The following is a 12,469-nucleotide window of genomic DNA, read 5'->3' on the forward strand; positions in this document are numbered from 1 at the left end:
TAAAGGGAAGGAGATAACACTCAAAGCCCACAGGTCCTGCTGGAGGTGGAGCCACACCATTTGTCTCAGACAGTGGGAGGACAAGTTCAGCTCCCATCGCGAACGGGCACCACACCACTGGGACGCCGGCAACGCCCTAAGTCACGGTGCGCGTCATACCTCAAGTCCCGTCTCCAAAACTAGGAAAGCGCGACCGTGCAATGTGACTTAAAAGCGCAGAGAATTAAAAGGAAAAATGGAAGCTATTTCAGCACATGCTGGAGAATGAAGTGTAGCCAGCTTGCTGACAGGCTATTTCTGCTGGTGAATATGCAAAGCAATTAGCCTGTTTTATTGTACCCAGCTGCCTGCTTTTAGCCAGGCAGGGCTTAGTATCAGCCTTACCTATAGCTGTGAGAGGAACCATCTCCCTCCCCCTTCCACCAAGACGCCAATTAAGAGTGAACTGCACAGAACATCGTTGGGACCCTGGAAGTACACAAACTGGGATAAAGTTGTGAAATGCCATACCGTGGTTCTTAATGAGAACCAAGGAAGAAAATACGGAGGCTTTCTCCATTACTTCCAGCCTAAGTACAGCACCTAGCAGAGATGACGGAATTATATACTGCATCCTTCCAAAAAGCCTTAAACCTGAGTTCCCCTGGGTCTCCGAGCACCGCTCTTGGGATTTTAAAGATCAGCGATTTTCTAAGTAACAACTGGTCATGGCATAGTTACAACATTGACCTTTTTAATGAGAAAAAAATTAAGGTGCAAGGTGCTCTCTCTCCCTTACTACACAGGAGAAAGCCATGAGCTGGCCAAAATTAGTATCCCATGAGACACGGGCCAGGAAGACAAAGTTGTGCAAGTGCTGCAGAATGGAAGTATATACCTGCTGGAATATTGCTTGAAGTACAACACCTATACCAAAGCATCCTGCTTGCAAATCTAAATAAGTAACATTAAACAGCATAATTTTTTTTTTAAACAGACAGCAAACTTACACCAGTCCAAGAAAGGTTCCCAAATCCAAGCACACCCCCCCCTCCGCCAATCTGCCTTCCTTCTCATGCAACCCCTCCGAATCATAGAATCAGTAAGGTTGGAAGGGGACCTCTGGAGATCATCTAGTCCAACCTCCCTGCTCAAGCAGGGTCACCCACAGCATGTTAGACAGGGTTGCATCCAGGCGGGCCTTGAAGATCTCCAGAGAAGGAGACTCCATAACCTCTCCACAACCTGTTCCAGTGCTCTGTCACTCTCACAGGGAAGAAATTCCCCCTCACGTTCGGGCGGATCTTCCTGTGCTTCAATTTCTGCCCATTGCCTCTTGTCCTGTCACATGGGACAACTGAAAAGAGTTTGTCCCCATCCCCTTGACACCCTCCCTTCAGGTACTTATACACATTGATAAGATCCCCCCTCAGTCTCCTCTTCCCCAGGCTAGAAGCCCAGCTCTCGCAGCTGTTCCTCATAGGGCCGATGCTCCAGCCCTCTGATCATCTTTGTAGCCCTACGCTGGTGTTAGCAGGTTAATGAGCGAACCAGGCGTTCCCATACTGAACCCTCAGCTCCACTACTGTGCTATGCGCTTTTCGAGAATGTCACACAACCCCTCTCTGCCTCTTCATCGGTTTACAAGCAGGGTGAAATACTATGCATCCCTCACTCAGAAGAGGCCCTTGAAGAACCAAGGTCTGAAAAGCACTTTGAAGCACTTGCTGAGTGCAGAGAATATATTTGTGAATGAAGCAGTGTGGTCAGGAGACCACCTCAAGGGTCCTTTTCTCATCTAGTTCCCTGACAGGCCAAGTCACGATTTCGCTTGGGAAACACAGTTGTTGGGACAGCCAAGCTCCACATTGTTGGGAAACAGCAACCGCGAGGCCCTCAGGCAAAGGAGACTGGCAGCTTTCTGCCTTGGCAGGGACAGATGTTCATCCTGGAGCGCGCTCAGGGGAACATGCGCTCGTAAGGACTTATCAACTTACACCTGATTTATTTTACCAATTAAAGTCTCTACACACAACAGAGCAGTCTAAGTAGCACGAATATTGACAACCTCATATTCCATGGTGGTGCGTGTGCTCATCCACGCCTCTCCTTGCAGCAAAGGATCCTGTACCACCACTCTGCAATAAGACAGGTATGAGACGCAAGGAGGGAAGGGCCCCAGAGAAGCAGTCTTTCTGCTAAATTTTACCTGAGAAATATAAATGTCTCTAAAACACAGTGCAAAATTGAGGTTCTTTCCCCAAGCCATACTTAAAAGCTTGTTTTGTATTAAGATATCCATTTCAGGAGCACATTCGGAGCAAAAGAGAACACTCAATACTGACAATATCAAAACCTGGGGGGTTTTGTTTCATTAGGAAGTTTCAGTATACTTCATGGCTTTCCTTCAAAGCAGCAGTGAATAAAGGTTTAAACAAACAACAACAACAAAAAAAAAAGACATGAGAGAGAGAAAGAACGAAGGAAAGACAGAAAAAGAAAAAGTCCAGAAGTAATAAAGCTGAAAAAATACTTACCTGAGGTAAATGGGTTGGTTTGCAGGGAAGTTGATGGATCGAAACACTGCTAATGATTCTTTACAGAACATGTTGTAATTTGTCCTTTTTACATTCTCTATACATCAAATTGATTAATCCCAAGATAAATCACCTCCTGCCCTACTGTATCTCACACGCTCCTCTCAGTGGCTCTTTTTACAGGGTTAGGCCTCAATTCCCAGGGGGTAATATTTACTCTTGTTTTGCACAGCCTGATAAATACCATGTCAGCAAGTCAGACTATATCACCCCTTTCTCCTGGCAAAACTGGAGACCAAGATGGGAAGAACAATACCATGAGCTACCAGCTCGCCCCAGAATATTTTCTTTAAAATGTTGTTTGACATAAAACAAGGAAGTCTAAAACTATTTATCTGTCTCCGTTTTCATGAGAAACACAAAAAACCCAGAAGGTTATGGTTCTGTTGGGTAGAAATTAATGTCTGCTGCTACAAAACTTGTCTCGCATAACTATGAAGACTATTCCAAGGGCACATAAAAGATATTAGAAATATGGCTGCCAAACTTTAAAAGCGAGAAACAAGTTCCTTATACATCACTGAATTTCTGAAGAACTGTTTGCTCATATATCCTTAAGATACTATGTATGGGAAAACAGAGAGAAGAAAATAAAATACTGATGGGGGGGGGAATGCTCTGTGCAGCTCACCTTGACCTCAATGAAGTCTGGTTTACCGAGGGAAACCAGTTCAGCATAAGCTTTGAGTTCATCCACGTTCCAAGCTTTCACCAGTGTCAGCCTATACACAGTGCGCTGTTGCTGAAAGAGAGGAAAAATGGCACTAGTGACACACTCCATGATACTCCTGCCTTCCACTCGCAATTTCAAACAGCAAAAAAATTCATTTATCCATTCCGAAGGTACCAAATGCCACCTCACTTGTTCTTTCCATCTTTTGCTCCAGAATGACCGTATCTTCTCTCTCCATATCCCAAGCAACCATGCTTTTTATAGGAGCATTTACTTAATGGGAAAATAACCAGTAAGTTTATAAGTTTATTTCACTTTAATTTGCTTCCCCAGGCATAAAATCTCACCATCAGTTGCTCTACAGATATTTCATTTCCTCCAGATGGATCATCTGGCATTGGTCATTTTTGGACAAGATGAGCCAGAATAGACAGACCATTTTCCGCCCTAGTCTGATAACTCTTACAGCACATTAGGTACAATGTAGCAGGGAAAAATGCTCCCTTGCGATCAGTTATACCAAACGTTTTATTGGAAGCAAAAAGTGTCAGTTAAAATCACAACCAAGAAACGTCTGAATTGCTCTGCTTATGAGCCAGCCTACAAAGACTGTGGCACAAGCCATTATAGGAATCAACACGCGGTAGCCACAGCATTAACTACTCCAAGAGCAGCACCTACCCGTTATTACCCACCCTGCTCCTGCTTAACCATCCACAGCAGGGCAGCACCACTCCGGCTGCATTTCTGCCTCCCAGTTGGTCTTCACAAACCTGTTCTTTTCAATCGACAGCAGAAGACAAGCTAGCTGAGCACTGCAGCTTCCCCCTGCACTGGTGCAGCTACTTGGATGCCTAGACTTTACTGATTTCTATGTACAGCTCCAGATAGCACTCTGAAAATGACTTTCTTTGCAGTTATTCCTGATTTCTTTCTCGGGACGGCTCCCTGAAGCAGAGGCAATAGAAGGACTTCTACCACCTCTAAGCCTGTCCCTGGACCATGGGACAGATCCAGGCTCAGCTGCTTGCATCTGCTTATTTCCATTTTCCATTCACTGCCTCCCTTCACCTTCTGCAAAACTTCAGAGATTAGCGAAATAAAACATTATTTATAGAGTAATCTTCTGGTTAAATTGTTTTCTGAATTAACTCATTTTACTTCCTGAGCATAGAGGAGACTGTAAAAATGCGACACGAGTACCAGTTTACCTCGAGCGAAAGAAGACCATAACACATCTACAGCAACCTAAGACTTCACGGCTGGCGCTAGGCTCTACGCCAAGGCCAGCATTTCACAGCAGCAGCAAGGAATGAAAGCAAATTCGTCTGCTCCAAAAAAGTTCAGGTCTTTATTACTTGAATTCAGACAGTCTCCTTTACCTACTAACCACAGCAGGTCTGTGGCAAGAGATCGCACCCCTTTTGATGCCGTTTGCAGTAAGCATGCTCTCTGCTCAGGTCATTATGTTTTTTCAAACCCAGAAAAATGCTAATAATGGTACCAGACACCGTGCTGAACTTCCCATCGCTAAAGCTCAGACTATTACGTGCTGTGATTAAGTTATCTCTGACACCGCTCTGCTGGCTGGAGGCAAAGCAGGGACAAAATCTGGGACCTGTTCAAATGTTCACGCTATAACCCTTCCCCAGATAAAACAGATTCCATGCACCAATCCCGAATTTAGCCACATTTTACTTCATACACACTAATATACACACTATATTTAGGGATTTTTCTGCTCTATGTTAAAGTCAGCAAGAGCAGCATTTCCACGGCTAGTTGGATAAACTTGGGCAGCAGGGGCTATCAAAAACTGAAGAGGAGCCAGCAAAGCCAGCCTCTCGCGAGCGTCAGAGCAAGGTGAGGATGGCACACGGTAAGGGAAGAACCGCCAACAGAAACAGCCAGTGCTAGCAGGTAGGTAGGTGATTCTCTTCCCTTCACAAAGGACAGACCCTGGACCTTAATGACATGGAGAACCAAAACATAAGAAATCCACCCGTGGGAGACCAGACGAAAGTCTTGCAAAATTAGCTTGATCTTCATACAACAGCTGCTCCCAGTTTTAAGGTTTTGAACACAACGCACAGTAATAAGACACTGACCAGGCAGAAACTGGTCTCAGGTGCTGGCATTAAGGCTAATAAATATCAATATGTGTATGGAAAGTGCCTGTAGGGATAATGAAAAAAATTAGAACTGGCTAAACTGTCAAGTGGAAAAATAGTAGTTTTGCATATCACCTCTGCCTAGAAACCACAACAGCGTCAATGAAGTATTGGCAGTTCAGGAGGGCATTTACTATGGCAGAGGACACAGGTGTGACCACCACACTGCTTGGAGCAAGCTTAGAAAATGCCACCGAGCGTTCTCACAACACTTAGCTCCTTGGTATGTTCTCAAACAACAAAGAGAAAATATTTTCTGAAAGGCTTATAGATCACACATAGCAATGAAAAAAGAAAAGCAACCTTCGTCAGCATCAAAAATTAAAATCAACTAACAGAAGGGAGATGTTTCTGGGAGTGTAGGTGAGACTGATTTTGTGGGGGAACATGCTGGTTCACCTCTCTGCCAGTGAGATGTAGAAACGTGCAGAACACACTCATGCCCAGTCGGGGATCCACACTGGAGGGGAACCACCAGCAGCTCAGAAGTGAGCTGCTCCAGGCTACGGATAAGTTCACTGTACTCAAAGAAAAGGTAATTCACCTGAGTTAAGTTTACTAGAGAAATTGCTCCAGCTGGCAGTATGAGAGGAGTGCCTTGCTTGCTGTTGCCCGCGTGGCTTGATCCTGCTGAAGCCAAGGACAGGGCTCCCACGGTGTTTGGGAACACAGGGCTGACCCTAGAGAGCCTGCTGTCCCCCTTGGGATCCCAGGTGCAGGACAACAGGCTCAAGCATTTGTCGAATTTTTATGCAAGTCCTAGCGGAGCGTTTCTCAAACTGCAGGTGCCCCATCCAAAGCAGACAGAGAAGGTTCAAAGAAAGTCATGAAATATTAACAGTTTCCCAGTGGCTGCCACCAACTAGGAGGGAGGTAGCGATGTCAACGTTAGCCACTTCTGACCAGGAGCAGGGAGATGTAGACACAGGCAAACACAACCAAAGAGACTGTTCCACCAAAAGACTTTTGCAAAATTACAAAAATCTGCAAAAAATCTTATGTTGGCAAAGGCTATCCATGTCGCTTCTCATCTTGCAAGTCAGGATGAGCAGAGATATCTTTCTGCTCAGCACCTCAGCGCCTGCAAATGTTAGCATTTAAGACTGACCATCTCACTTCTTCCTTCTCCCAACTCAAAAATGGTTCTTAGAGGCTTCCTCCCTTAGTCACTCCATGTACTTTGTACTTTTAACTTTTAGCTTGCTAGCTCTCCCACTTTAAACTGGGGTGAAGCCTGCAAACACATTTTTTTTTTTGCAAAATTTTTATACTCATTCCACAGTGAAACTAAGTATCTCCAAAAAAAAAAAAATGGTTTGAAGATCAGGTCGACTGGCTGAACTCAGTAGGAATACCAGTCAGAGCCAAGTAAATCCAGCATTGTAAGAACAGTTTTGTGAAGAAGATGAAGTGTTATTGATATATTTTTATCACATTTTCTAATTTACGTTAGGTAAAATACGTAAGCACACATTTTCTCTTACAGTAATAAAGGTCTATATAGAAAAGCTGTTTTTTCCCCTCTCATTTAAATCTCAGTTATAATATTCTCAAAACTACATCCTAATTCATTCTAGAAATCTAACTTCAAAGTTCAAGAGATTCTTTAAACTAAACCTGCTAAAGCATATTATTAGAGGTTTTATTTTCCCCCTCTCAAAAGGGCAGCATTAACTGACAGCTAATAACTGCAGTCAGTATATAGTATCCATTCCTTCAACAACTGAACTATCACAGAAAATATTAGCTACTTATCGCTGGCGATGAAAGAAGCAGGTAACAAAAACTGGAATATTGTCCACCATTATACAGAAAAAAGTTACCAATAATCAGAAATTAATAGGGCAACTGAAGTAACATCTTTCCAGAGGGCAACATCTCAAGTGTCATCTGAGTAGAGAGGAAAGCTGCTTTTAAAAAGTGGTATAAATGACAGATCAAAATGACTCAAGGCCTAATACTGTAAAGTGTTATATACTAGTTATCCTTACAGACTGCTGGCAGTACAAACACACAACTCTGTTTTATTAATGTATTACTTGTATTTGGTTGTACAATAGGGCGCCAGGAGATCCTGTTATAAGTGCCGAAAAAACAAGAAGAGCTTAAACTCTGAAAATTTAATGATCTGTGAAAAACTAACAGTGGTGCTCTACACCTCATGTTTCCAAGAAAAGTCACCATTATTTTAATTCAGACAGCCCTTAGAACAACATTAGAGTAAAAGAAGTTTGTTAATATGATAACAAATCTTTCAAATGGATGAAAGTTGAGGGCATGGAACTAAATACATTCAATGTCTAAAAACTCTTTAAGCAAGCAATCAGTCTTCCAGGAATTAGCAGCATATAGAGGAGCACGAGCTGACGTTGCTAGCAGAACCCTTGCAACGGTTTGGCAGCATCTAAAGCAACCTGCCCATCTTCTAACTGAGGACTCCCTACTAAACAGGGCTCATGTTGCAGACAGATTTCTGGGATGACCACACGTGCCATCCATCGAGTGACAAAAGAAAACAAGAGATGAAAAAGAAAGCAACAGAAGATGACCTTGCAGCAAAGACGACCAGCAGCATCCTTGACTGCATTAGGAAAAGCATGGCCAGCAGGTGAAGAAAGGTGATCCTTTCTTTCTACTCAACCTTGGCAAGGTCACATCTGGAATGCTGTCTCCAGTTCTGGGCTCCCAGTACAAGAGACACACAGATGCACTGGAGCAAGTCCAGCGAAGGGCCAAAAGATGATGTAAAGACTGGAGAATCTCATATGAGGAGATGCTGAGAGAGCTGGGACTATTCAACCTGAAGAAAAGGCTCAGCGGGATTCTATTCATGTGTATAAATACCTGATGAGAGAGAACAAAGCAAATGGAGGCAAATTCTTCTTTCAGTGATGCCCAGTGACAGGACAAGAGGCCATGGACACAAATTGAGACACAAGAAATTCCATTTAAATGTAAGGAAAAAACGCAACAGCTACAAAACAAAACAAACCTCTTTTTCTACTGTGAGTGTGACTGAGCACTCAGACAGGCTGCCTAGAGAGGCTGTGGAGTCTCCATCCTTGGAGATATTCAAAACCCAGCTGGACACAGCACTGAGCAACCTGTTCTACTTGACCCTGCTTTGACCAGGGGTTTTAGATGAGATGATCTCCAGATGATCTTCCAAATCAACTGTTCTGTGACTGTGCTATTTGCTACAGCAACACAAAACCAGATTTTTCTGAAGCCCTTTTTAGCAGGAGAATCAAAGGCAGCATGTAGATCACTTCTATGCAAACCTGCACAATGCATGACTAAAAGCAGCAGCTTTTAGAGAGCGCTCCCTTGGATCAGGCTAACATCCGCACAAAGCAAAAATTCAGGAGGGCGAGCTAAAGTGAATTCTGCAGCCAGGGAGCCTAATTACAGTGGGAGTGGGAGCCCTTCCTCCCATCAGGTTATAATCAAGGGAGATTAGATAACCAGCAATTCAGGCCTTAATGAAGAACAGGGAGAGTGCAGAAATGAGCAGTCAAGTACACTAAAGCAAATCTATTCAGGGCTGGGGAAGTCAGAATAACTTTTAAAGTAATACTGAAAAAAGCACAGAGTTCAGAGTGGCTACACGCTACGAAGTCTACAGACCTGTGACATGAGCCACCCTCAAAATGGGATGCATTTTCAATACAACACAACCTAGTATTTTAAGTACCAAGTGATTACACTAATCTAACCCAGACAAAATGAGAGCATTCATCAGCAATTTTCAGCCTATTACTGATCAAGATTGTGCATGGAGAACATGCTCTATAAAGAGATGATCTCAGAAACAGAATAACTGTCAAAAGATTATTACTTTTTCAGTTATGAACACTCAAAAGCCTAATGAATTTTTCTGGAAAGCACCACTTCAGCTGCACTCCACACAGAAAAGTAGAGGAGCCAGTCTCTCTGTGGGACTCTAGAAGAACATTACGTTATACTTCTGGACACTTCTGCTCTGACTTGCAACTGAAGAGTAGGGCAGAGGTGGACTCCACAAGGCACACGACAGAACTGTTGTGTTGCTGGAGGTCAGGGTATTTGTGTATCCTGGAACACTAAGAGGAGAGGAGAGGAGAGGAGTCTGACACTGCTGAAGAATTCTGGAACTCCTGAGGAAGTTAAGTAACATCACTGTTGGGTTCTTCTGAGTACCCACATGTTCTCTGTGCTCCAGAAAGCAGCCTACCAGCACGATCACTCTTTCTTTGCCAGAAAATCTCCTGAGCGGCCTTAGACTCACAAATCAGTTGATCCTGGAGATGATGTTATACTGAGAAGAGTGAAAGGAACTTCTGCAAGGAAGAGCCCACACCATATTATAGTAGCATTCAGTACAAGCTCAGTCACAACACATGTTGGAAGTAAAAAGTACATCTCTAAGAGCTGCCAAAATAACAAGGAACACCGGGAATAGTCTGGTGTTGGTTAAAGACAGTTAGTATCAGGTACTGCAATTGCTTCACATTCAGAGATGTGCATTCAAGGGATGGCACAGCACTCAGGAGCAAAGTCAAAGGTATGACAGTGTCCTTCTGTGATCTTGCCCAATTCTGAAGAATCTCTCCCTAATTCTCATCCTGCCACCTCAGTTACAGAAGTTAGCTAACAGGAGGCCTTTGCCAGCAAAGGAAACAGAGCACACAGATAGAAACTAAGCAATTTTGTAATAAAATCCCTGCCTTCCAAAACTTTGTCTCAGGTTATCACAACAGGCTTCTCTAAAACATAGCAAGTGTGATTTCTTTTGGGTTGTATGTTAGTCCATTAAATGCACCTTATGATAGAATGTTGTCCAAGATTTTTTTTTTAAAAAGGAAAACAAATACACTGAGAACCCCTTTTGACACAGATCACACTACAACCTGCTCTCCCAAGTCTTTCAGATCTATTTCTGTGGAGGATACATAAACCATGCAGAATGCATGCAGAAACTTGGCAGAATGCTCAAGAAAGAGATACTGATCTTTCTCTCTAATTGCATTCTGAAGTCTGTGCCACACCTGTCAAGCTTTTAGAATGGGTCTCAAAAGCACCAGCAAATAGGGGCCATTTCAGACTTCTGCGCCATTAAGAACATTTCAGACAAAAGAATGGAAGAACCATCTTGGTGAAAAGCAACATTTTCCTTTTAGGTAACTCCTGTTGAAATCATTTCAAAGTATCTCAAAAGGCATTGCATCCCATCAATGCCAAAACAGGGACAAGAAAAAGCAGAAGAGGGGGCAAAGGAGGATACTTAATGATAAAATATTTCATTAACTCTATTTAAGATCCTGCTCTCTCACTCAGCAGACAGAAATCTGTCCTGCAGGAGAGGACTTTGTGTCCTGGTCCCAGCAATGGGATTAGAGCAGTATGCCCCTGCTAGAGCTCTCATTCACAACGGGCCCAGTAGACAGGGTTGCCAGCTCCTTTTCTCCATCCTCTGCAGGATGGCCGAGACTCCGGTGGATGAACCGATGAGTTGCCAGGCTACTGCACAGCATACAGATTCGTGGCAGCTTGTGCTAAAATGCAACTCCAGGCGCTGTCACAGTGCAACAGCAGATTTGCAAGGGGCCGAATCGTCCGCATGCCTGGAGCGGGTTGCACGGCAGTGGGGGAACCTCAGCAGCTATCCAGGCTCTGCCGAGCCCATGCGGGAAGCAGAGCCCTCGGAGAGGCACACGTTATAATTGACATTCACGGTACACTCACCGCAGACAGCAGAACTTACCACTGGTTTTAGGATAGTTTTGAAGGAAAAAATGAAATGTTCCTAGCACTAAAATATTTGCAAATTAGCATCTTCTGTATGCAGGAATTTTTGCCTCTGGCTAAATTTCAAAGCCAAACCATTGAACACATCTCAGGCTCTCAGATAAAGCCCATGAGAAGACACTGCTCTCCTGCTAGCCACTGTCCCATAATATGTTAATAAAGGTTTCACATGTCAGTTTGACAAAGTACTCCCTTCTTGCTGCAATAACCAAGAGGGATTTGAGTTTTTTTTTAATCAATTCTTTTTAATTCCCTCCTCCTCAGCATTCATCTTTTTGTAGATGAAATATAATTATTCTTCATAAAACATCTCATGTCTAATCTCAGGAGGAAGAGGGAGGGGTGAATACATCAACCGTGCTGCAAACAGTTGCCGGATTGATGGTTTTATACTGGTTTGGCTGGAGGCAGCGGAAGCATCTCCTTTCCACCAGCGGGGTCAGGAAGGAGCTGGGAACAAGCTTGGACCACACAGGACTGTAAAAGCAACGGTGATGCTCTGGGCTTCTCCCCAGGCCCCCCCCAGTTTTGCTGGGACTTGTGGATGCTCGGGACAGCCCAATTACTTGTCACCTTGCATCCTGACAAAGCATTCTCAAAACAGAGCTTGCCTTGCCTTCTAACACAGAGCTGTATTTCAAGGAAACCTAAAACACACGAGACCTTCACACATGAGGCACTTGTCAACAGTCTCTAGAAGGTTCAAGGCAGCTATTTTGCCCTGGGAAGGCAGGACCAAATGTATAATGAGGGCTTCATCCTCCAAACAGTGCACTGGGGTCTAACATGATCCTTACTTTGAACGTGTCACTTGAATTTGCTCCTGTAACAAAGCACAAGACTTCACTGATGAGCCAGTAAAGGAGTCCCACTTTTCAGAAAAAATAAACACAACAAAAGTTACAGATTTCCATGCAGTAGCTTAAAGCCAAATATTCTGAATATTCATACACCTTCCTTAGATATAAATAAAACAGCTCGTTACTAGAAAATAACATTTCATTCGCAGATTCCTCAAAATAAATCCATGTTTTGCAACTCATGAAACTCAGGTAACAAAGACAATATCGTCCACAGAAACACTGCTCTGCTTAAAGTGGAGAAAGCAGTCTTACAGGAGAAGAATCCGTTGTGCTGATTCTAACTGAAAATTGTTCTTTCCTTCATCCAGTTTCACAGATCTTCTGCAAGTATTAGATGATGAATAGGAAGCCACTTCAAAAGCCAACTTTTAAAGTTTCATTAATACTTCTTATTCCCTT

General features: G+C 43.5%; 1 protein-coding gene across 1 annotated transcript in view; it reads right to left on the reverse strand.

The window, feature by feature from the left end:
* LOC134149612 (S-adenosyl-L-methionine-dependent tRNA 4-demethylwyosine synthase TYW1-like) overlaps nucleotides 1-12,469 on the reverse strand; it is a 114,673-nt gene that overhangs the window by 29,212 nt on the left and 72,992 nt on the right. Inside the window, exon 15 of the mRNA XM_062592845.1 lies at nucleotides 3,208-3,318. Coding sequence (XP_062448829.1) covers nucleotides 3,208-3,318 — 111 coding nt within the window. The remainder of the gene's footprint in view (nucleotides 1-3,207; nucleotides 3,319-12,469) is intronic.

Source organism: Rhea pennata, chromosome 20, assembly GCF_028389875.1.
Source record: "Rhea pennata isolate bPtePen1 chromosome 20, bPtePen1.pri, whole genome shotgun sequence".
NCBI lineage: Eukaryota > Metazoa > Chordata > Aves > Rheiformes > Rheidae > Rhea > Rhea pennata.